Source organism: Peromyscus maniculatus, chromosome 9 (assembly GCF_049852395.1).
Source record: "Peromyscus maniculatus bairdii isolate BWxNUB_F1_BW_parent chromosome 9, HU_Pman_BW_mat_3.1, whole genome shotgun sequence".
In the NCBI taxonomy this organism is placed as follows: Eukaryota; Metazoa; Chordata; class Mammalia; order Rodentia; family Cricetidae; genus Peromyscus; species Peromyscus maniculatus.
Genome location: NC_134860.1, coordinates 119,143,951 through 119,165,390, shown reverse-complemented (window position 1 = coordinate 119,165,390; position 21,440 = coordinate 119,143,951). Strand labels below are relative to the sequence as shown.

At 44.6% G+C, this 21,440-nt stretch overlaps 1 protein-coding gene across 23 annotated transcripts in view; it reads left to right on the top strand.

The window, feature by feature from the left end:
* The window catches only part of Dock9 (dedicator of cytokinesis 9), a 279,931-nt gene that overhangs the window by 123,611 nt on the left and 134,880 nt on the right, over positions 1–21,440 (top strand). For all 23 annotated transcript variants that reach the window (XM_076545581.1, XM_076545587.1, XM_076545586.1 and 20 more), the window contains exon 3: positions 15,462–15,551. In XM_076545581.1, coding sequence (XP_076401696.1) covers positions 15,462–15,551 — 90 coding nt within the window. The remainder of the gene's footprint in view (positions 1–15,461; positions 15,552–21,440) is intronic.

The window sequence follows — 21,440 nt, the reverse complement described above, 5'->3', positions numbered from 1 at the left end:
AATGAACAAGCATTGGTTTCTGTTTTAGGAAAATCGTTCTAGAGTCGAAGGAGTTTGAATGTCGGCTTCGGCCCGCATCCTGGCAGCAGTGACGGCCACAGCTGACTTTGGACACTCTTTGTTTTCCTACAGACTGCCGCTTTGTCACCAGAGAGACTATTCACACCATCCGTTCTTGCTAGTCTGTCTCAGTGATGGTGCTAACTCTAATTAGTGTAAGTTAATGACTTAGCCATGCCACCAAATCTTGTCTCTGTTTTCTTAGGTGGTAAGGAGCATCACTGACACTGCATTTCTAGAGGCATCGCAAACGTTTGATCAGGGAAAAGCGTCTTTTTTCATACAGAAAGGGGATGATGAGGTCAGGAAATGGGTTGGATGGTAAGCCCAGTGCGTGAGGATGCAGCAGTGTTCTTCACTGGGCAACAGTAGTTAACAGTTAAAAGCAATAGAAGTTGTGTAGGTCTCTGCCAAGCACGCTCAAATGACGATTTCTACAACATACATGTGCACAGTAGTGCTGCCTTTACGTGTTTCCAGGTGGGCATGCCGACAGTGAACCCCTGTGCCTCAGATCTGAGGACATCCCAGTGGCCTCTGGAAAATGAATTGTGTGGGAAAAAGGCTGTCAGGTAGATGTACTTACCCAAGGATGAAGACGTTAAAACAGAAGGCTGAGAAATATGAAATGTATTTTAAAAAATCAAGAATAATTCTTCATGTCAGGTAGTTACAAAGCAAATGAAATGATCTTCCATGGCTAGGAACAGGGGTGTCACAGGGACAGGGGTGTCACAGGGACAGGGGTGTCACAGGGACAGGAATGTTCCTGGAGAGGTTTGTTAAGACTCCAGTGCTGGTGCTTTGGGTCTGTACTGTGTCTGTCTGTCTTGGCTCTGTGGTTCTCCTGGCCATCAGTTTCTCAGGATCCTTTAGAAGCCAGTTGAAATCTCACATCCTCTGAAGCTACTTGAAGTCCATGGTGCCTTTCCCTGACTCTTCCCCTTACTGTGTCTATAAATACTTAGCGCGTTGTACAGCCTGCCATGGGTGCTGCTGTCCCGGTGTGACCACTGTGGGCCTCAGGAGGCTCGGCCAAGTACTACTTTTCTGTGTTTCTGTCCTACCTGCTGTCCTCCTCTCTGTCCGCACAGACGTGTAATCCCTCATATATGGAGCATTGGGATTGGATATATGTTGAAAATGCCTATCAGATCAGTGATTCAATATGGTGAATGCCAGGTAATTTCTTAAGTTAAAAAAACGTAGATAGGTTGGGCATGGTGGTGTTCATCTTTAGTTCTGGGACTTGAGAGACAGAGGCACAGGCAAGTGTCTGTGAGTTCAAGGTCTGCCTGCTCTACATGGCAAGTTCAGGCCAGCTAGGGCTGCATACTTTCTGATGGTTAATGGGTCTTTTTCTTCTTAAAAAGTTGTAGTGTTTTCAAAGTTTATAGTTGGTATAACTTTGAACCTTCCAACAAGCAAAAATCAGAGGAAAATTTTTAACAGGCTGTGAATGACAAACTTTTCTCATCAGAATGTTTTGTATCAAAAAAAATGGCCGGGCGGTGGTGGCACACGCCTTTAATCCCAGCACTCGGGAGGCAGAGGCAGGTGGATCTCTGTGAGTTCGAGGCCAGCCTGGGCTACCAAGTGAGTCCCAGGAAAGGCGCAAAGCTACACAGAGAAACCCTGTCTCGAAACGCCCCCCCCCCAAAAAAAAAAATGATTCATTGCTTGGAAGATGGCAGCCGTTTGCGTAGCTGAAAGTCCTGCTCCTGAGGGACACGGACTCTGGAGGGGGCTGAGTGGACATTGCCAGTTACCCTGCGGTGGTGTTGGAGATGACGTACTTAACCTTGATCAGTCCACTGCGTCACACCTTCAAGTTCTCATCTGGCTCGTTACGTAGGTTACTGGTGTCTGTATCATTTTATATTATCGTGGAGCACAAAAGACAGTAAACATTGAAAAGGGATGTTTGGAGGCAGTTTATGGGCATCAGTCATATTTCATAACAGTTAGACTTAGGTGTCTAGTATAAGCCAGGATAATGTTTGTAGGGGAGAGCGAAGAGAGTGTTTACTCCACTTCTGACTGCATCTCTGAAGACCTGAGCAGAGATGTAAAGAGGAGTGGTCCAAGCTCTTCCATGGCTGTGTGAGTTGCAGGAAAAGGATGTCTGTCCCTGGATGAACAGAAAAAAGCAACAAAACATTCCAGTATTTATTTGTGGTAGGAAAGGAAAGGAGATGCTTATGGGCGGGTACCACCACACCCAGGCACACCACATTCTTTAAAAAGAGTGTTTGGTGATAGGATTTCTAGCTAAATGTGGGTGTAGGTATGTAGTAGTTCTTAGAACTGCATTCGAAGAAGTCAGATGAGGTGTGATACCTCAGGAGAAACCCCCCCCCCCCCCCCCCCCCCCCGAGATCCATGGTGCATCAACCATACCTGACCAAGAGTTTAAGATGCCGTTGAGGATGATGCAGGATCGCCAGTTTAGGGAGTGTTGAGATTCTGGACAACCTTCCAGTTGCCTCAGTGTTGTATAGGGAAATATGGTAACTCCATTTCCCTGTCAGTAACATCCTGATTTCTATTCCCCCCCCCCCCCCCCCCCCCCCCCCCCCCCCGGTTCTTTTCCGCTTTTACTTACACACAGCCGATAATTATCTACAAACCAGTGACCTGGAGAGGAAGCCAAGCGCCAGGACTTACAAAGGCCTGGAAGTCCCTGATCTCATTTCCCATCTACCCTTTGGAAAAGAAAACACTTTCAGCACTGTTTTTTCCTGGGTATATATATATTTTTTTTCCCAATAAAGTAATCTCAGGACTTTGTCTTTTACTTTTTACAAAAAATGCTCTCTTTTTAAATTCCTTGAAAATTTGACAGCTGGAATTCAGTGTCCAACAATGTGATTTTATGTGAACATTATGGGATAGTAGTTCATGTCTAGGGCTAGACCTACCTGGAAAAGATATATATATGTATATAGTTTCCAAATTGACATTAGACAGGCCTTTAGGAAGTGAGAGTTTTCATTTTGTTCAAGTATAAGAAAGTGACTTGATAAGTTTCCATTATGGAATGATCCTTGAAAAGACTAATTGGCTTCTCAGGCAGGAAGCTGGCCTTTGAGCTGGGCTGAAGAGAGTATGTGCTTAATGAATACTCGTGGCCTGTGTGAGGGATCAGCAGCTTTGTCTGGTGCTTCGGGCTGTACACACAGACCAGAACCTCCGACTTCACACTGTGAAGGCCGAGGAGAGGAGAGGAAAGCGTTGTGGAAACTTGTAAGAAGCTGGAGTTTAAAGCATGTTCATTGTTACCACACAAGTCACATTCCAGACAGCCTGGAACCTCAGAGGTCCACCCTGAGGAAGAAATGAGGGCCAACAGAAAGGATGAACTAACCACCAGTGTGGGAGTCAGGAGCTGGGTGGGCTCCCAGGAAGGAGGAGGAGGAGCACACACAGGACAGACAGACCAGGAGCCAGGCTGGGGGTGCAGCCAGGTGTAGAGCTGCTGGCCTGGCGGGTGAGAGGCCTGGAGTTCATCCCAGCACCATAAAACAAAAGCAAAACACTAGGGGACCGTGATTTAGGAACCATCGTCACCTCAGTGCATCTCTACACTGTTGAGTGGACAGAGAGACTCCAGGGTGGAAACTTGGGGGTCACAGAGTAACTAGGGAGGGATACCCCCCCCCCCTTGTTCCCAAGAGAGTCATTGTGAGGTGCCGGCAGACTCAGAAGGAACACGAGAAATGAGCTTTCCTCCTGCCTTCATCAGGCTTGTCCTTTGCAGTGCTGTAAGCTGTTCTTCGGAAGGCTTTTGTTGTTTTGGAGTTTGGGGTGTTTATTTAGAGTTATTTTTAAATGGTGTGTTTGTGGGTATGAATGCAGGTGCCAGCAGAGGCTCGAAGCCTAGGAAGCCCCCGAGCTAGAGATGTAGGTGGTTGTGAGCCACATGACCTGAGTGCTGGTAACTGAACTTAAACCTCTGAAGAGGATTGTAACCACTGAGCCATCTTTCCAGCCCCCACCCCCCCACCCCCGGGCGGGGTGGGGGTGTGTTGGTTTGTTTTAACATGATTTTATTTTTTGTAAATGTGCATGTGTGTGCAGTTGTCTGAGGAGGCCGGAGAGCTTTGGATTCCCTGGAGCTGGAGTTACAGAGTTAGAGTCATTTGTAAACCAGCGAGGGGGTGCTAGGAATTGCCCTCACCCTCTGTGAAGAGCGGTGTGAGTTGTTAACCACTGAGCCACCTCTCCAGCCCGTTTGGGGTTAAATGGAATTCTCTCTCCAGGCCCTTTACAGGTGAGCTAAGCATTGAGACGGGGGTGGGGGGGGGGTGGGTGGGCTGGGGGAGGGGGGCACTTCTCTAGGTGAGCAGACCATGGGAGTTGAAGGCCAGGACAGGAACTTTGAGGTGTGTAGTGTGGGACGCCCTACATGAATTTGAGTTTCCAGGCTAGCGTGGTGCCGGAGCCATTCACCAACAGCTCGTGTGCGTGGCGTGTCTAGCAGACATCAAAGGGACGGAGTTCTGCAGACACACAAGACAGCGTGCAGTTGGTCTTAGGCCTAGAGAGGGAGAGTCGGAGCGGGGAGCTTTCCTGATAATAAGCAGTAGTTTGGAACTGGAGATCACTTTAAAACATTGATGTGGGTGCTGCATTCCTTTGGGCTGGCTGAACATATTAATAATTTAAAAAAACAATCAAGCTAGGGCTTATCATGTGATGAAGGCAGTGGGCCCAGCCAGGGGACACCAGTCTCAAGAGCCCAGTGTCTTCTGGGTCACCTGGCGGTGCTTTGTGGCTGTGTTCATTTCTCTCCTTCTTCAGGTACCTTTCACCAACTAGGAGTTGTCCTTTTCCATGTAGACTGAAGCGCGATTTCTTAGACAAATGTATGAAATTTGCAGAGTTTTGAAGGGATCATCCTATGGAGAAATAAAGGCAAAATAATGACAAATCTGGAATGCTCCACGGTAGATTGTGAGGAGGGCTCTGCTAAGACGGTCACGTTCTCTAGGCGTGGTGGCACATTCCTATAATCCCCACGCCTGGGAGGCAGAGACGGAAGGAGTTTCAAGGCCAGCCTTGGCTACCTAGTGAGTGTGAGGCTAGCCTAGGTTCCTTAGACCCTGCCTCCTAGTGAAGAGCCCGCGGTTCTCAGTGTCTCAGTAGTGACTGAGCCAAGGCTACCCGACCCAGGGTTGTCCGCCTAGTACCCCACCTCCCTTCTCCTGGGAGAGCAGCCACACTCCCCCTCCTGTCTGTCCTTGGTGTCTGTTTGTCTGTCTGAGTGAGGCCACTCCCGGCTTTCTGCTCCTGGATCAGAGGAGACAAATACTTGGTCTCCATCCCTGCAGCTGGCTTAGGTTACAGCCCACCCGCTTCTCTGGGATCTCTTCTCTGGTTCATTGTTCTTGGGGTCCCTGGGGGAAGGGTGGACCTTTTGTTTCAGGCTTCTAATTAAAATCTTATAAAAAATGTTTTATATGCCCAGCGGATATGCATACTTCGCCCTGCCCCAGGAATTAAGAGTATTTGAAGTAGTTTAATGCCATCGTAAAGCGATTAATAAAATAACCAGCAGCGTGTGAGTGGAGAGGTGTCCAAAAGTAAAGATGGAACACAGCTCCATACCTTTGACAATATTTATATTTCTTTAAATCCATATAGTGAATCTTTCCTCTTTTAGTTTCATTTCCAAAAGTAACTTGAGCAATGTAAGTCAAAGCAAATCCGATATTCATCTTTTCTCTTTTTACTGGATTTTTTTTCCCCTCTCTTTTGATTTCTCCCAGATCGCTTGCTAGCACTCAGCTTAGCTGTTGGGAAGGGGTGGGACTTGGAATTCCATGTTCACAGAGCTGTGGAATTTCTGAGCCACAGAGGAAACCTGGCGGTCCTAGAAGGCCAGTTTATGGACGGTGGAAAGTTCAGGCTTTCCCCAGCACTAGGCTGCTGAGAGGCAAACCTCCCCCCAGGGCTCTTGGGTTTCCTGGCTTTCTCTTCAGATCCCTTCCCAGTGTCACTGCCCAGCTGCTGCCCTAGGAAGTTTGATGAGATGATCGGATCGGCTTCACATTTCTCCTCCTTGGAAGCTTGAGCTTCTGGGTGGTGTGGGTGTGGGAGGGGGTGTGTGGGAGGGGGTGGAAAGATGTGGGGCAGTGGAGGTTTCATGGTCACATGTGTAAAATAGACCCCTCATCCCCTTGGGATCTGGACGTGGGTTAGTTTAAAAATGGGGAGCTAAATTAAATCTCAGAAGATAGGATTGCAGCAGGTCCCGGGTCGGAGCCAGGACAGGGAGCTGCCAGGTCAGGAACTGTTGCCTCTCTGTGTTCCCCCAGGGGGCCACACAGCCCAGAAGTTTCCTACTCTGACCTTGTAGCTCGGGACCATCAAAGTGTTTGCAGGGAATCATTTCAATCAAGAGCAAAGTTCTTAAAGTAAAATAATCTACTTGAATTTTTAGATTTCAAACCAGAGCGGGAGATGGTGGTATGTTTTGCTCTTCCTGGGTCTGGGAACAATGAAATGGTTCCATTTCATTCCATAAAAATGGAAAGCTTGGCTTGGGGGTTGCTAATGTCCACACATCCTTCAAAGTGCCTTTGATGGGGACACTGTGCTCCTTTCTTCAATTTCAACTCTTCCACTGGTTCCTTGGGGTTCCTTGTGAGAATCTAGTTTGTCTCTGGATAAGGTAACTAAGGATTTCTGTGTGTCAAAGGCTGCCAGTTTTTAAACCATATAAAGTTACTTCTCATGGTAGCTGGAAAGCCGTTATTTCTAAATTGCATTTTGAATTTGGAGGTGTCCATCTTAGTGGTTATTTGGGGTGCTAACTATACTTTGCTTTACTCCTCAGAGGCCAACCACATTTCATAGTATGAAAAAGTTCCCCCTTCCCCTTTCATATTTGACTCTCCATTTACCCAGATTCCCTGTCTGTGGGTTCAAACAACATCAGCTGAAAATATTTGGAGAAAAGGAGAGTATATGAGCATGTGCGGACTTTGTATAATTGTTCCCTAAATGGTGCAGCATGGCAGCTCTTTAGATATTATAGTCTTGTCTTGTCTTGTAGTAGGTGTTAGAAATAATTGAGAGAAATTGCACGGGATCTATTCAGATACCCACCTAAGGTAAAGGACTTGAGTATCTCTGGGCTTTATAGATATGGGAGGTCCTGGACCTAGTTCTTCAAGGTCACTGAGGGATGAGTGTAATTTATTTCTAAATATTCAAAGACTGGGGCTGGCCATTTGTGTTAGAGTGCCTTATAAACTATCTTGAATTAGTGTAGACTTGGAAGTTACATTGCATCAACCCCCCTTTAACCTCTAAGATTCCCCAGAGAAAGAGTAATGACTGTCCCCATTGCTGTAGATGAGGAAAATAAACTATGAAAGATTAGGTGATTTACGTAATGTTACAAAGCAAACAGGAGCCTCATTAAGAAAACAGTGGGATTGCTATTTGCCATTTTTGATGTTGATTTTTGGAAATAGGATAAAGACCCATCCTTTGGCAAAAATAATTATTATGGATAGGAATGCGGAGGATATGAGCTCAGCATGGCTGCACACACCTTTAGTCTCAGCAGCACTCAGGCTGAAGCAGGAAGGTCATGGGCTGAGGGCCAGCCTGTGCTATATGGTAAAAGCCTGTCCACACAACCCCAAAAAAGAACTACAGTATTAGAACGAAACTTAGCTCATTGTTTGGAAGGGCTCTGGTACTCACGGAGTGTGACTCTTAGGAGATTGATTTTGAACTTTTTATAAACCTGATAAATAAAACTATAGAAATTTAATGTTAATTGGTTTGGCGTAGAGAAGACTATCGTCTGGATGTGACTTTTAATACACAAAATCTATAGAGAGGTTAAAATAGAACATCTGCTTGTGCTATAGACATCCCTTGTCAATTTCTGTAATGGGTCAGAGAGCTTTTGTCTTAATAGGAAAGCCTTATATGCAAGTAATGGATGGTGATTGGCGGTTTCCTTTTTCTATCCCCATTAACTGCTTTATTCATTCATTCCTGAAACATTTATCAAGTATTTATCTCAGAGATACAAGTAAGAGGGAGATGCCTCTTGGCCTTAAAGGAACTCAAAATCTATTAGAGGAAAAGGCATGTGCCTGCAGGAGAGTGCTAGATAATGGAACCAGCTGTTAAAACAGGTCTTGGACATTGTTTTAAGATTACTGAATTATAGGGTCAAATATTAGCTTTTCAGGTCCGTAGACCAGATAGTTGATCAATATGACCAGAGTTGTTCAGACTCAAGGAAACTGACATGCATTTGCTGACTCCACAAGAAAAGCAAAATACTGTTTTATTAAAGTATGTTGGGATTTCAATAAAAAAAGTCAATCTGACTATTTGTTTGCTTTGCATCTTTTCCCAGTAAGAAAATCAAAATGGGAAGCATGTTATAAACAAGTGGATTGTCCAGACAAGTGGATTGTGGAGACTGGACTTAGAATAAGGCAGTGAGGACGGTAGCTGTGGCATTAATGGTGGCTGCTCCATTTCTGACAAATCCACTATACCCCCAGGGAATCTAACCTGATGGAGTCCAGCCTTGGTTTTTAAGTAGTGATAGGGAAGGTCTCCTACTATGCAAGTCCTGTTCTTTCTGTGACCGGTTTTTACCCCCTGATTGATTAAAGTGGTGGGGTGTTAGTGTTTAAGTGGAAGTCAATTGAGTTCAAAGGCAGTTTTTGACATAGCAACTGTGCTTACTTCTAGGCCCTATCTGTCTGTCTGTCTGTCTGTCTGTCTATCTATCATCTATCGATCGTCATGACCTCATGTATCCCAGGCTGGTCTGGAACTTGTTATGCTTCTGAGGATGACCCCCGAACCATTGATTTTCCCCTCCTCCACCTTCCAAGTGCTGGGGTTCTAGGCATGTGCCACCAGGCTTTAGTCAGTGCTGGAGCCAGCCCAGGGCTTGGTACATGTGAGGCAAGCACCCTACCAACAGAGCTCCATTCCAATCCATCCCTGTGTTTTAAAGCAAAGCTGATCTCATTAGTTGTGTTTTGGTTTTATCTTTAGGTCTCTCTCTCTCTCTCTCTCTCTCTCTCTCTCTCTCTCTCTCTCTCTCTTGTTCGTTCTGAGTACAACTTGAATTCATCTTTTGCTGTTTCTGTGTAAAGTCCGATACACCTTTGTTCGATGTTCTGTTTTATTGGATTTGGACCCTCTGCTCTTTTCTTTCATGTCGTCCTGGAATTCAGTGCTCTTCTCTGAATGGCCTTCTAGATGGAGTACTGGTTATGCTATGAGAACTTATTTCCTTCTTCATCAGACTGTATTGCTTGCTGAGTGGCAGATGTGTGTTATTAAGTGTCTTGATAGATAGGTAAATATTTATGCTGAGCCCTTAAATGACTGGTAGAATATTTTTCATGAAGGGAGGACACTATAGGTTGTGTTTGGGATCTGGCTGATACTCACTTTTTATCCATTTTACGTGCATGACCTCTTTAGGCCACCGACTGAATAGAAGGTGATGATAGAAACCAGGTTGCAGCAGACTGTCTCTGAGGAGTGCTCTGTCCTGCGGGTGCAACATTCTTCAGTACTGTGCCGCTCAGCTGCTTCTGCTCTCTTACAACCATGTTTCATTGGTCTGTTGAGTAACAAACCACCCAGAAGTCTAGTAACTTAACTGTGTTGATTGTGTCTCACAGTTCTGAATTCTGGTCAAGGGCCAGCTGACTGGTGTAGTTGAAAGTTTTCCTATGTCCCGCCCTTCCTGCAGCCGCTTGGACAAGTAAACACACAGGGGCTTATATTAATTACAAACTGCATGGCCATGGCCTCTAGCTCAATTTTCTTGCTAACTAGCTCTTATAACTGAACTCAGCCCATTTCTATTAATCTAAATGTTACCACATGGTCCGTGGCTTTACCTGTGTGCCATTACATGCTGCTTCCTGGACGGCAGGATGGCATCTCCTCCACCTCTGCCTTTCTTTTTCCTGTTTCTCTCCTGGGTTTTCCGCCTGCCTCTAAGCTGCCTTGCCATAGACCAAACAGCTTTATTTATCAACCAATCAGAGCAACACGTATTCACAATGTACAGAAAGACATCCCACATATGGATTGGTTCTGCTCTAGTTATCTAGGGAGGCCGTGTCTAAAATGGCCTCTTCACTCCTGTGATGTGTTTGCCTTGGGGGAGTGGAATATATAAGATGGCCCTTCTTGATGGCCATCTTATGTTTTTTCTTAGTAGTCTCAAAATAGTAGAATTTTTAGAAATATATTTTCACCAGCCCTTTGAGACTTTCATAATGCATACAATGCGTTTTGATCATGTCCACCCCTCCTCCTCCCCCTAAGTCTTCCACCTTCATCCCCCACCCCACCCCAACTTCAGGGCCGTATGACCCACTGAGTCCCCTTTTTGCTTCCTGTGTCTTCACGGACATGGGACCATTCACTGGAGCATGATCCATCTTCCAGGACCTTCATCCCTAAAGAAAACTGATTAGCCTCTGCCTCCAGCAGCAATCAGCCACCAATGGCTCTTCAGCTGTGGGGCTGTGAGCCCATCCCCCCACCACGCTGGAATGTTGACTGTCTTGGTTTTGTTCGGGTCTTGTGTTGACTATGAGTTCATGAATGCAGTGATCCTAGAATATAGTGCCCAGAATATACTTTCATTTCAGTCTGTCCTACCCACCCTCCGGCACTTACGGTCTTTCTACTCCTTCATCCATTATGATTCTTGAATCTTTTTTTGGGGGGAGGGGGGTGTAATGCAGATGTCCCATTTGTGGCTGAGCACCTCACAGATGTGTGTTCTTTGCGCTTTTACCAATTGTGGGTTTCTACATGAACCAATGTCCATGGCACAAAGATGAGGCTTGGCAGCTGCAGAGACAGGGGGATTCTTTGTATGGCGCTTAGCTCAGCTTGGAAAGAGGAAGGAAGTGCCTTTCCTAGAGGGTACCTTTGGAATGCACATGATGACTTTCCTACTTGGTTTTGGTAGTCCAAGCCAGCCTGTGTTCAGAGGAAGAGGAAGTAGCCTCCACCTTTTGGTATGAGAGCAGCATCCGTACAGTGAGGAAGGGCGAAGGGTCGGGCCACCTGGAGCCTTCCTTAGAGAGCATCTAAAGTGGGTCTGATGGGATGTAGTTCAAGAACTCAGATGTGACGCTTGAGCCAGATGAGTGCTAAAGGAGCACAGCTAACATTGTTTTAAATGAAGTCTCTAGTGGGTGGAGATCGTGATTTCTAGTGGCAGAAAGTGACTGGTCAAAATCAGTTAGGAACTGATCACAAATGACTGATGGGTAAACCTAAATTTGAATCAAGTCTCAGTCTCTCCGTCTGTCTGTCTGTCTGTCTCTATATATCTCCCCCTACCCCAGACCGTGTTCTGGTATGTGTCTGGCCTTGAACACAGCAATCTCCTGCCTTAGCCTTCCAGATGCTGACATTATAGATGAGAGAATAACCAGGCCTGACAGGTGTCAGTCTGTTGATTTAAAGTTGTTTTCCTTCTCAAATGAGAGCGTAATAGCCTTTTATCCTAACCATCTAGAAGAGCTGTTGACAGTTATTTTCCTTACCCAAGGCAGGTGTTAAGGAATAATGCCTCATAATGACAGGTTCTTGAGTTCATAATTCTACCGGGAAATTTTTGCAACAAATTTTCTTTCTTTCTGGTGCTCTAATGTGAAGTGGGCTTGAAGTGACCCTGGTCATGGTTCTTTTTCTTCAGGTGAGCCAGTTGGTGAAGGTCTCACATATATAGTTAGATTTTTAAAAAATGTGGAAGGTGCCCTTGTTTGAGATGCACAGACTTTGACGGTCAGTTTTCTTTATTGTAGTCATGGCTGGCTTATAAGATTTTTTGGCAGTCTGGGAAGACATGATGTTGTGTGAAGGTTTTTTGAACAGTTTGCACCTCTTTCCCATGTTTATGATCATGTATCTCTCTAGCATACCTTGAAAACAGTTTTACAGTAAAAATAAACATTTGTTTGAAATATTCACTAAGAAACCAAGACTCAGGGTCTTAAAACTTCCCCAGGGGCAAAGGAGACAAATAATTCACCTTCATAGGACTTGGGTGGAGGACAAGAGATGCATCCATCCCCTTTATATAGTAAGGAAGCCACCATCTAAACACGGGCTTTAAGACGGTGCTCAAAGATCAGTGTGATGTACGCAAAGCCGGAGCAGCTAGAGAAGACATCCTGGGGAAGACCTGGAAATCTGAAGCTGACTCTGATAGTCCATCACGTAGCAGCAGTTGACAGATGGGATTGCAAGAAGCTACAGAGGGTGGAGAAAGTCTTTGGCAGGTCCTTGTTCATTGTTCAAGATTAGTGTCCATATTAAAGAACTGAAATAAAATTAAACACACAAAATAAATCAATAAGTAGACAGATGAATTCAGGAGTTCTCAGATGAAGAAGTATAAATGGCCAATAAATATGTGAAAATCTTTAAGGTATTATCAGGCAGATACAACTAGAAATTAGGTTGAGATTCCATCTTACCCTAGTAAGAGTGGCTATCATTAAGAAAACAAAAAGTGGGGGCAGGAGAGGTGGCTTAGTGGTTAAGAGCGTTTGCTGCTCTTGTACAGGACTGGGGTTCAGTTCCCAGCACCCATGTGCTGGCTCACAACCATCTCTAACTTCAGCTTCAGGGGATCTGACGCCTTCTTTGGACCTCTAAGGGCACCAGGCATGCATATGGTACACATACATACATACAGGCAAGACATTCATGCACATAGAATAAAGTAAATCTAAAAAGAAAGTGAGCGACAAAGGGTGGTGAGGATCTGGGAGAGAAATGGACCCATGTGCTGGTGGGACTGTGAATTAGAACAGCCACCGTGGAAGTCAGAATGGAGGTTCCTCAAAAATCTAAAACTAGAATTACCTGCAGGATCTAGCTGTCCCGTTCCTGGGGCTTATACATAGAGTAACTGAGGTTGGAATCCTGTAGAGATGCCTTAAATCTGTTGGCTGCAGCACCGCTCACAATAGCCAACTTACCGATCAGCCTGGGTCTGTAAGGAAGTGTGGTAGGATTCACAGTGGAGTATTAGTCAACCATAAAGAGCAAAAGTGGGTTGTTTTCACAGAAATGGAGCTGTGGTGGTAAGAGAAGCAAGGCGGACGTGGGAAGCAAATGGTCACACCTTTTCTATCATATCTAGACTCTAGAGGTGTTTTGTTGTTGTTTGCTTTTTAAAGAGTCTGAGAAGAAGGAGAGGCTGGAGGAAGGACAAGAGAAGGGGAATGGGCGTATCTGAACACAATCACAGTATGTGGTGTATAGATACGGAAATTGAGCACAATCTCAGTAGTGGTGTGTACATACGGAGATTGAACACAATCACAGTGTGTGATGTATACATACAGAGAATGAACACAATCACAGTGTGTGGTGTATACATAGGGAGATTGAACACAATCACAGTGTGTGATGTATACATACAGAGATTGAACACAATCACAGTGTGTGGTGTATACATAGGGAGATTGAACACAATCACAGTGTGTGATGTATACATACAGAGATTGAACACAATCACAGTGTGTGGTGTATACATACAGAGAATGAACACAATCACAGTGTGTGGTATATACATATGGAGATTGAACACAATCACAGTGTGTGATGTATACATACAGAGATTGAACACAATCACAGTGTGTGGTGTATACATATGGAGATTGAACACAATCACAGTGTGTGATGTATACATACAGAGAATGAACACAATCACAGTGTGTGGTGTATACATATGGAGAATGAACACAATCACAGTGTGTGGTGTATACATATGGAGATTGAACACAATCACAGTGTGTGATGTATACATACAGAGAATGAACACAATCACAGTGTGTGGTGTATACATAGGGAGATTGAACACAATCACAGTGTGTGATGTATACATACAGAGAATGAACACAATCACAGTGTGTGGTGTATACATAGGGAGATTGAACACAATCACAGTGTGTGATGTATACATACAGAGATTGAACACAATCACAGTGTGTGGTATATACATACGGAGATTGAACACAATCACAGTGTGTGGTGTATACATACGGAGATTGAACAAATCACAGTGTGTGATGTATAGATACGGAGATTGAACACAATCACAGTGTGTGATGTGTACATACGGAGATTGAACACAATCACAGTGTGTGGTGTGTACATACGGAGATTGAACACAATCACAGTGTGTGGTGTATACATACGGAGATTGAACACAATCACAGTGTGTGGTGTGTACATACGGAGATTGAACACAATCACAGTGTGTGGTGTGTACATACGGAAATTGAACACAATCACAGTGTGTGGTGTATACATACGGAGATTGAACAAATCACAGTATGTGGTGTATAGATACGGAGATTAAACACAAACACAGTAGTGGTGTACAAATACGGAGATTGAACACAATCACAGTAGTGGTGTATACATATGGAGATTGAACACAATCACAGTAGTGGTGTATACATACCTCGGTGGCATTTCAATATAGCATAGTGAAATCCATTATTTTTAGTCAGTGTCTGTGGTGATATATTGTGGACCCTAATAAAATTTGCCCGAAGATCAGAGAACAGAACAAGCCACTAGATTAAACATAGAGGCCAGGCAGTGGTAGCACATGCCTTTAATCCTAGCACTTGGGAGGCAGAGATCCATGTGGATCTCTGTGAGTTCAAGGCTACACTGGAAACAGAGCCTGGCAGTGGTGGTACACACCTTTAATGCCAGTACTGGGGAACACACACACCTTTAATCCCAGCACTAGAGAGGTTGAGGCAGGAAGTGATATGGTGGGCAGAGAAAGGTATATAAGGCATGAGGAGACAGGAACTAAAACTTTTCAGCTGAGGAACCCCTTTTGGCTAGAGGCCTTTTGGCTAGAAGGCTTTTTCAGGCTGAGGAGTTGGTGAGGTAAGAGGTGGTGGTTGTGACTTGTTCCATTGTCTCTCCAAACTTTCAGCATTTACCTCAATATCAGGCTCCAGATTTTTTATTAAAAGACCTTTTGGAATTTGAGCAGCAAATGTTTAAGTCTATGCTAATAAAATAAAAAAAAAAAGTGTAAGACTGAAATCTCCTGCATCAAAAATAGCTCTTATCTTCAGAGGCAAGAAATAGCTTTCTTGGTCTGTAGATTCATGTAATAATTAGTGATAATTAGCCTGCCATGCTACCTCGCCTGGGCATTGGAACTTCAACATGTCACTGGATCTGTCGTGAGTGACCTGAGGAGGCAGCTGTCCTCACCTGCCGGGGGAAAGTGGGGTGTTTCATAGGCTTTGGTGCCATTGCGGGCCCTCAGCTGCAGTTAGCCTGGCCCTCAGTCTTCACCAGCTCTTCCTGTGTTCTATTCACAGACGGCTGTCCTGAGGCGGCAGGGGCGGTATGTACGGTCCACGGTCCCCTCGAACGCAGAGGAGGAGGCACAGAGCTTATTTGTCACTGAGGTAGGTTTTCATGTTCTCTGCATCATGTGCATTATAAAGACGTTTCCCTCCACCCCTGCCTTTTCACTAAATCTTGTTCTTCTCAATGCTGTCAAAGAGGTAATGACATTTATATGACAATTAAAATAGAAAGTTTTGGGTGTGTAGAATGAACGAAAATGTTTGCAGAGCTCATTTGTAATTCCCAAATACCTATTTCTACGGAGTTTTTCTTGGGGACATAGACTGAAGGGTAACTGGTAAATGGAACTATGTCATCAGTACGGTTTGTAACGGTCGATTCAGCAATGCATTATGGGTTCTTTTGCTTCCTGGTATGTTTGTATTTGCAGGTTAGGTTAAGGACTAGAACCAGGTGCTTATAGGCACACCTGATTATCTCTGACCTGTGTGAGATATAATCACGGTCTTTCTTGTTTGAACACACAAAGAATAACCTGACCAAAGAGAAATCATCACCAACTAGAAGCATGGCTTTGGCTCCCTGTGTTTGCTTATTCCTCCAGCTGTTTTTAGGTAGAAGAAACTAATCTGGAATTTTGTTTCTTGAAATGTCTCTTCCTTTAGAAATGAGTTTGGGGGCCCAGCAAGATGACCCAGTAGGTAAGGGTGCCTGGCAACACCAGTTAGATCTCCAGGACCCACACATAGAAGAAGAAAGCCAACTCTACAGGTTGTTCTCTGACTTTCACACACACACACACACACACACACACACACACACACACACACACACACACACACACTATTTAAAAATGAGTTGGGCCCAATTTTTTCTAGTTGATATTTAGATGAGATACATTCCCATTAGTAAAACTGCAAATAAGGCGTGCTTTTTAAAGTGAAGACCAGTTAAATAACAATAGTTTGTTTTACTAGAGATTTAAAAATAAAAAATCTGCATATAAAATGTTTAAAGCAGTGTTCTGTCACCTCCTAAAGGTTATGTCCTGCTTCATTTCCTTCTCCACCACATTAGCACCTTTAGGTGTGTTTACACAGACTTCCATACACACACTAGGTGTGTTTACACAGACTGCATACATACACTAGGTGTGTTTACACAGACTTCCATACACACACTAGGTATGTTTACACAGGCTTACACACACACTAGGTGTGTTTACACAGGCGTCTATACACATACTAGGTGTGTTTACACAGACTTCCATACACATACTAGGTGTGTTTACACAGGCGTCTATACACATACTAGGTGTGTTTACACAGGCTTACACACACACACTAGGTATGTTTACACAGGCTTCCATACACACACTAGGTATGTTTACACAGGCGTCTATACACATACTAGGTGTGTTTACACAGGCTTACACACACACACTAGGTATGTTTACACAGGCTTCCATACACACACTAGGTATGTTTACACAGGCTTCCATACACACACTAGGTATGTTTACACAGGCTTCCATACACACACTAGGTGTGTTTACACAGGCGTCTATACACATACTAGGTGTGTTTACACAGGCTTACACACACACACTAGGTGTGTTTACACAGACTTCCGTACACACACTAGGTATGTTTACACAGGCTTACACACACACACTAGGTATGTTTACACAGACTTCCATAACACACTAGGTGTGTTTACATAGACTTCCATACATACATACACTAGGTATGTTTACACAGACTTCCATACACACACTAAGTATGTTTACACAGACTTGTATACACACACTATGTATGTTTACACAGACTTCCACACACACACTAGGTATGTTTACACAGACTGCATACATACAGTAGGTGTGTTTATACAGGCTTACACACATACTAGGTATGTTTACACAGATATGAACACTTCTTTAAAGGCAGGCTTTGGCAAAAATGTGACTTCAGACAAAATCTGCCCTGCAGACATTTTCATGACTAATGTTTTATTAATCCATGGCCTTGCCCATCTGTGTACATATTGGGCTGTAGTCATAATACAACCGACTTGAGATAAAGTGACCCTGAAAGCTCATGGTGTTAGGACTGTCTGAACTTCCACAGAATGTTTTCTGACTTCTGCCTTAGAGCATGTGGTGAAATTATCACTCTGTTCTCCCAACTCTTTAAAAAAGCTTTGTTTTTGTTTTTATGGTGGGGGAAAACCCTCAGTTACATTTTTTTAAAGATTTGTCTGTTCTTAATGTTTATGGGTGTTTTACCTGCATGTATACATGTGTACCACGTTGTGTTGGTGCCCCTGGAGGTCAGAGAAGGGTGTTGGAATCCCTGGAACTGGAGTTATGAATGGTTGTAAATCATGATGTAGGTGCTGGGAACTGAACCCAAATCCTCTGCAAGAGCAACAAGTGTTCTTAACTCCTGAGCCATGGCTCCAGCCCAAGTTATTTTGAGTCTGAATGTTTGTGTGTGTGTGTGTGTGTGTGTGTGTGTGTGTGTGTGTGTGTGTGTGTGGTGTGTCTGCAGTGCCAGCAGAGACCAGAGAGGGCATCAGCTCTCCTGGAAGTGAAGTTACAGATGGTTGTGAGCCATCGAGTAGGTGCTGGGAATTGAACCCAGGTCCTCTGTATGAATACCCAGTGCTCTTAGCCACTGGGCCATCTCTCCAGCCCCTCAGTTAAGTGTTTGAATCACTTCAGGCTAAACAATTCCTGATCCGTCCTGAGCTGCTGGAGCCCATGTGACTAAACTGTGTTACGTCTTTTCCATCTGCTGTCTACCCTCTAGTCTAGAGGACAGTGAACTTGTAAAAAACAACAACAACAAAAACAAAAAGCAAACAAAACAAATTCCTTCATATGCCTGTCACTCTAACTTAATATTCTTGTTGAGGTTCCCAAGTTTGAAAGGTGAGCTAAAGCTGTGTCACATGCCTACCCATTTGGACCCAGTTTTCTTATTAGACTCCTGAGGGAATCTGTTACGTCAAAGACTTTCTGGAGTCTTTACCTGGTGCCTCTGCCTTGGGATTTAGCCAGTGCCTACAGTTAGACAGGCACCGGCACTTGTTGAGTGAATCTCTGGGTAGTTTAGAATGCTTGATGCTTTCTGCAATTCCTTTGATTTTACATTTGCTTAGTGTGTGTGTGTGTGTGTGTGTGTGTGTGTGTGTGTGTGTGTACACATGTACATGCGTCCCACAATGCATACATGGAGGTCTGAATACATCTTGCAAGAGTTCATTTCTCTTCTTGCACTGTGGGCTTCGGAGGGTTGAACTGGGGTCATCAGGCTTGGTGGCTAGTTCCTTTACCACTGAGTCCTTACTACCCAGTTCCTTACAAGTTTAAATATTTAGGCATTATATTTCCCTATTTTGCTTAAAGTTGTAAACACATGGGCATTCAGATGCTCCCCTCATAACAACATTCGCACTCCCTGCCTTTGTCCCCCCTTGCTCTTCATTTGCTGGGCATATGCTGTACCTCAGGATGGTTTAACGTCTGGTTAGAACGATGGTGTGCAACTTTTGCTACAGTTCTTGAGAGACCGTTACGGCCAGATGAAGAGAATAGGAGTATGCTACACAGAGTCAGGCCTGCCTCCACGGGCCGGCAGACCACGGGCAGCTGTAGGAAAACCCATGAGTACATGTGACTTTTCTTTTTTTTTTTTTTTTTTTTGGTTTTTCAAGACAGGGTTTCTCTGTGTAGCTTTGTGCCTTTCCTGGAACTCACTTGGTAGCCCAGGCTGGCCTCAAACTCACAGAGATCCGCCTGTCTCTGCCTCCCGAGTGCTGGGATTAAAGGCGTGCGCCACCACCGCCCGGCTATGACTTTTCAAACCATGTTCTGTGGCTTTGGAATCTGATTTTGAATGTGGTTATCTGAGGTCCAGGTGTGAAAGTTTTGCTGGAAATTGTGAAAAAGTATTTGTTAGAATAAATAACATTTAAAAATGTTTACCATTGCGTGGTCAAATGGAGAGAAGTTGCTCACTCCCCTGGCTGACTCTGCCCTTGGCCTTTCTCTCCTGTTTATTCTGCCTCCAAAGAGTAATCTAGAACACCCACACTCCCCTCCCTTCATATCTTTTCAAGCAGAGTTGCTCACTGTGAAGCCTGGCATAGAAAAACAGAAATTAAAAAGCAGCACCCATTGTTATTACTGTTGTAAGTTGGTAGCTGCCCGGGTGGAGGCTGTGACACAGACAAAACACTGGGTGTAAATGAGCCAGAACAAGAATAGTGACTTGGTTCAAAAGCGTTAGGCACACACAATTTACCCCCCCCCCCAGCACAAATACGTCTTTTCACATGCTCTTCTTCTGTACTCAGTTTTGTGTATGTCAAGAGCTAACTATCTAGAATTTCACATGACCTAAGCCCACTTTAACAAGCTGGACTTTCAGCTACCAAATTCCACTCATTCATATGTGAAGATCTGACTGGTGTAGCCTTGTCCATCTTAAGACTGCACAGCCCTCAGATGGGTGCTGACATGCCAGATGGGAGATGAAGGGCACCCTGCCCCTCCTTGTCGGAGTGAGTGCCCCATACAGTACACACACACACACACACACACACACACACACACACACACACACACACACACAGGTAAAAAGGCCATGATGCCATGTGAGTTGGAGTCTACTACATCTTTCCTCCTCATAACCTCACTCTGTCACTTAGGAACGTGAAGAAAAACCGAGGATAGATTTAAGTGACAGCACTAACAACCCTAGTTCTGTTAGTAAACATCATGAAAGGGTCTTGAGACTCACGCACTTAAGACATATGGCCTCTTTCCAAACCATGTGCTAATGGTCAGCGGGTACAGGCACCTGCTGCCAAGCATGCTGGCCTGAGTTTGACCCTCCAGACCCATATGGTGGAGGGAGAGCATTGACTCTGGCAAGTTGTCCTCTAGCCTCTGAAAGGACCCACACTGTAGCTAAGTTTTCCTGCCTGGCCCACAGTCAGGACAAATCTTTGTCACCCACCAGCCCCACAGCCGCTCAGACCCAACCAAGTAAACACAGAGACTTATATTGCTTACAAACTGTATGGCCGTGGCAGGCTTCTTGCTAACTGTTCTTATAGCTTAAATTAACTCATTTCTATTAATCTATACCTTGCCACATGGCTTGTGGCTTACCAGAGTCTTCACATGCTGCTTGTCATGGCAGCGGCTGGCAGTGTCTCTCTGCCTCAGCCTTCCGCTTCCCAGAATTCTCCTCTCTCCTTGTCCCACCTACTTCCTGCCTGGCCACTGGCCAATCAGTGTTTTATTTATTGACCAATCAGAGCAATTTGACATACAGACCATCCCACAGCACCACACACCGTGGAGACTCCCTCCCAGACCCTGGATTAGGCACAAACCACACCCAATCACCTGTTTTCACAGAGAGATCCTTTATTAAGTAGGGAAGAAAAGTTAAAGTAGCTGCTTTCTGACTCAGAAAACAGCAGCAAATGACCTTGTAGGTGTAACTTTTAAGAAGAGAAAAAGGAGAGGTCTCTGTTAGAGTGGGCTAGGATGCCGTGGTATGCTTTGGTTGGACATGTTTGTAGATGGGTTTTTCTTTGGGCCGCCAGCTCACAAAAAAACAACATAGATACTTATACATTATGAAAGCTCAGCCGATAGCTTAGGCTTGTTTCTAACTGGCTCTTATATCTTAAATCAGCCCATTTCTATTAACTTACTTTCTGCCTCATGGTTTATTACCTCATCTCCGCAGTGCCCATCCTGCGTGCTCTGTGTCTCCTGGCATCTCCGTCTTCTTCTTCCCAGTGTCCTCTCTGCCCAGCAAAGCTTGCCTAGCTATTGGCTGTTCAGCTTTTTGTCAAACCAATCAGAGAGACACATCTTCACAGTGTACAAAAAGATTATTCCACACACATGTTAATTACGTGAGCCAAAGGGGCTTTTGATTGCTGGACTTCGGTAGTTAGCCTGT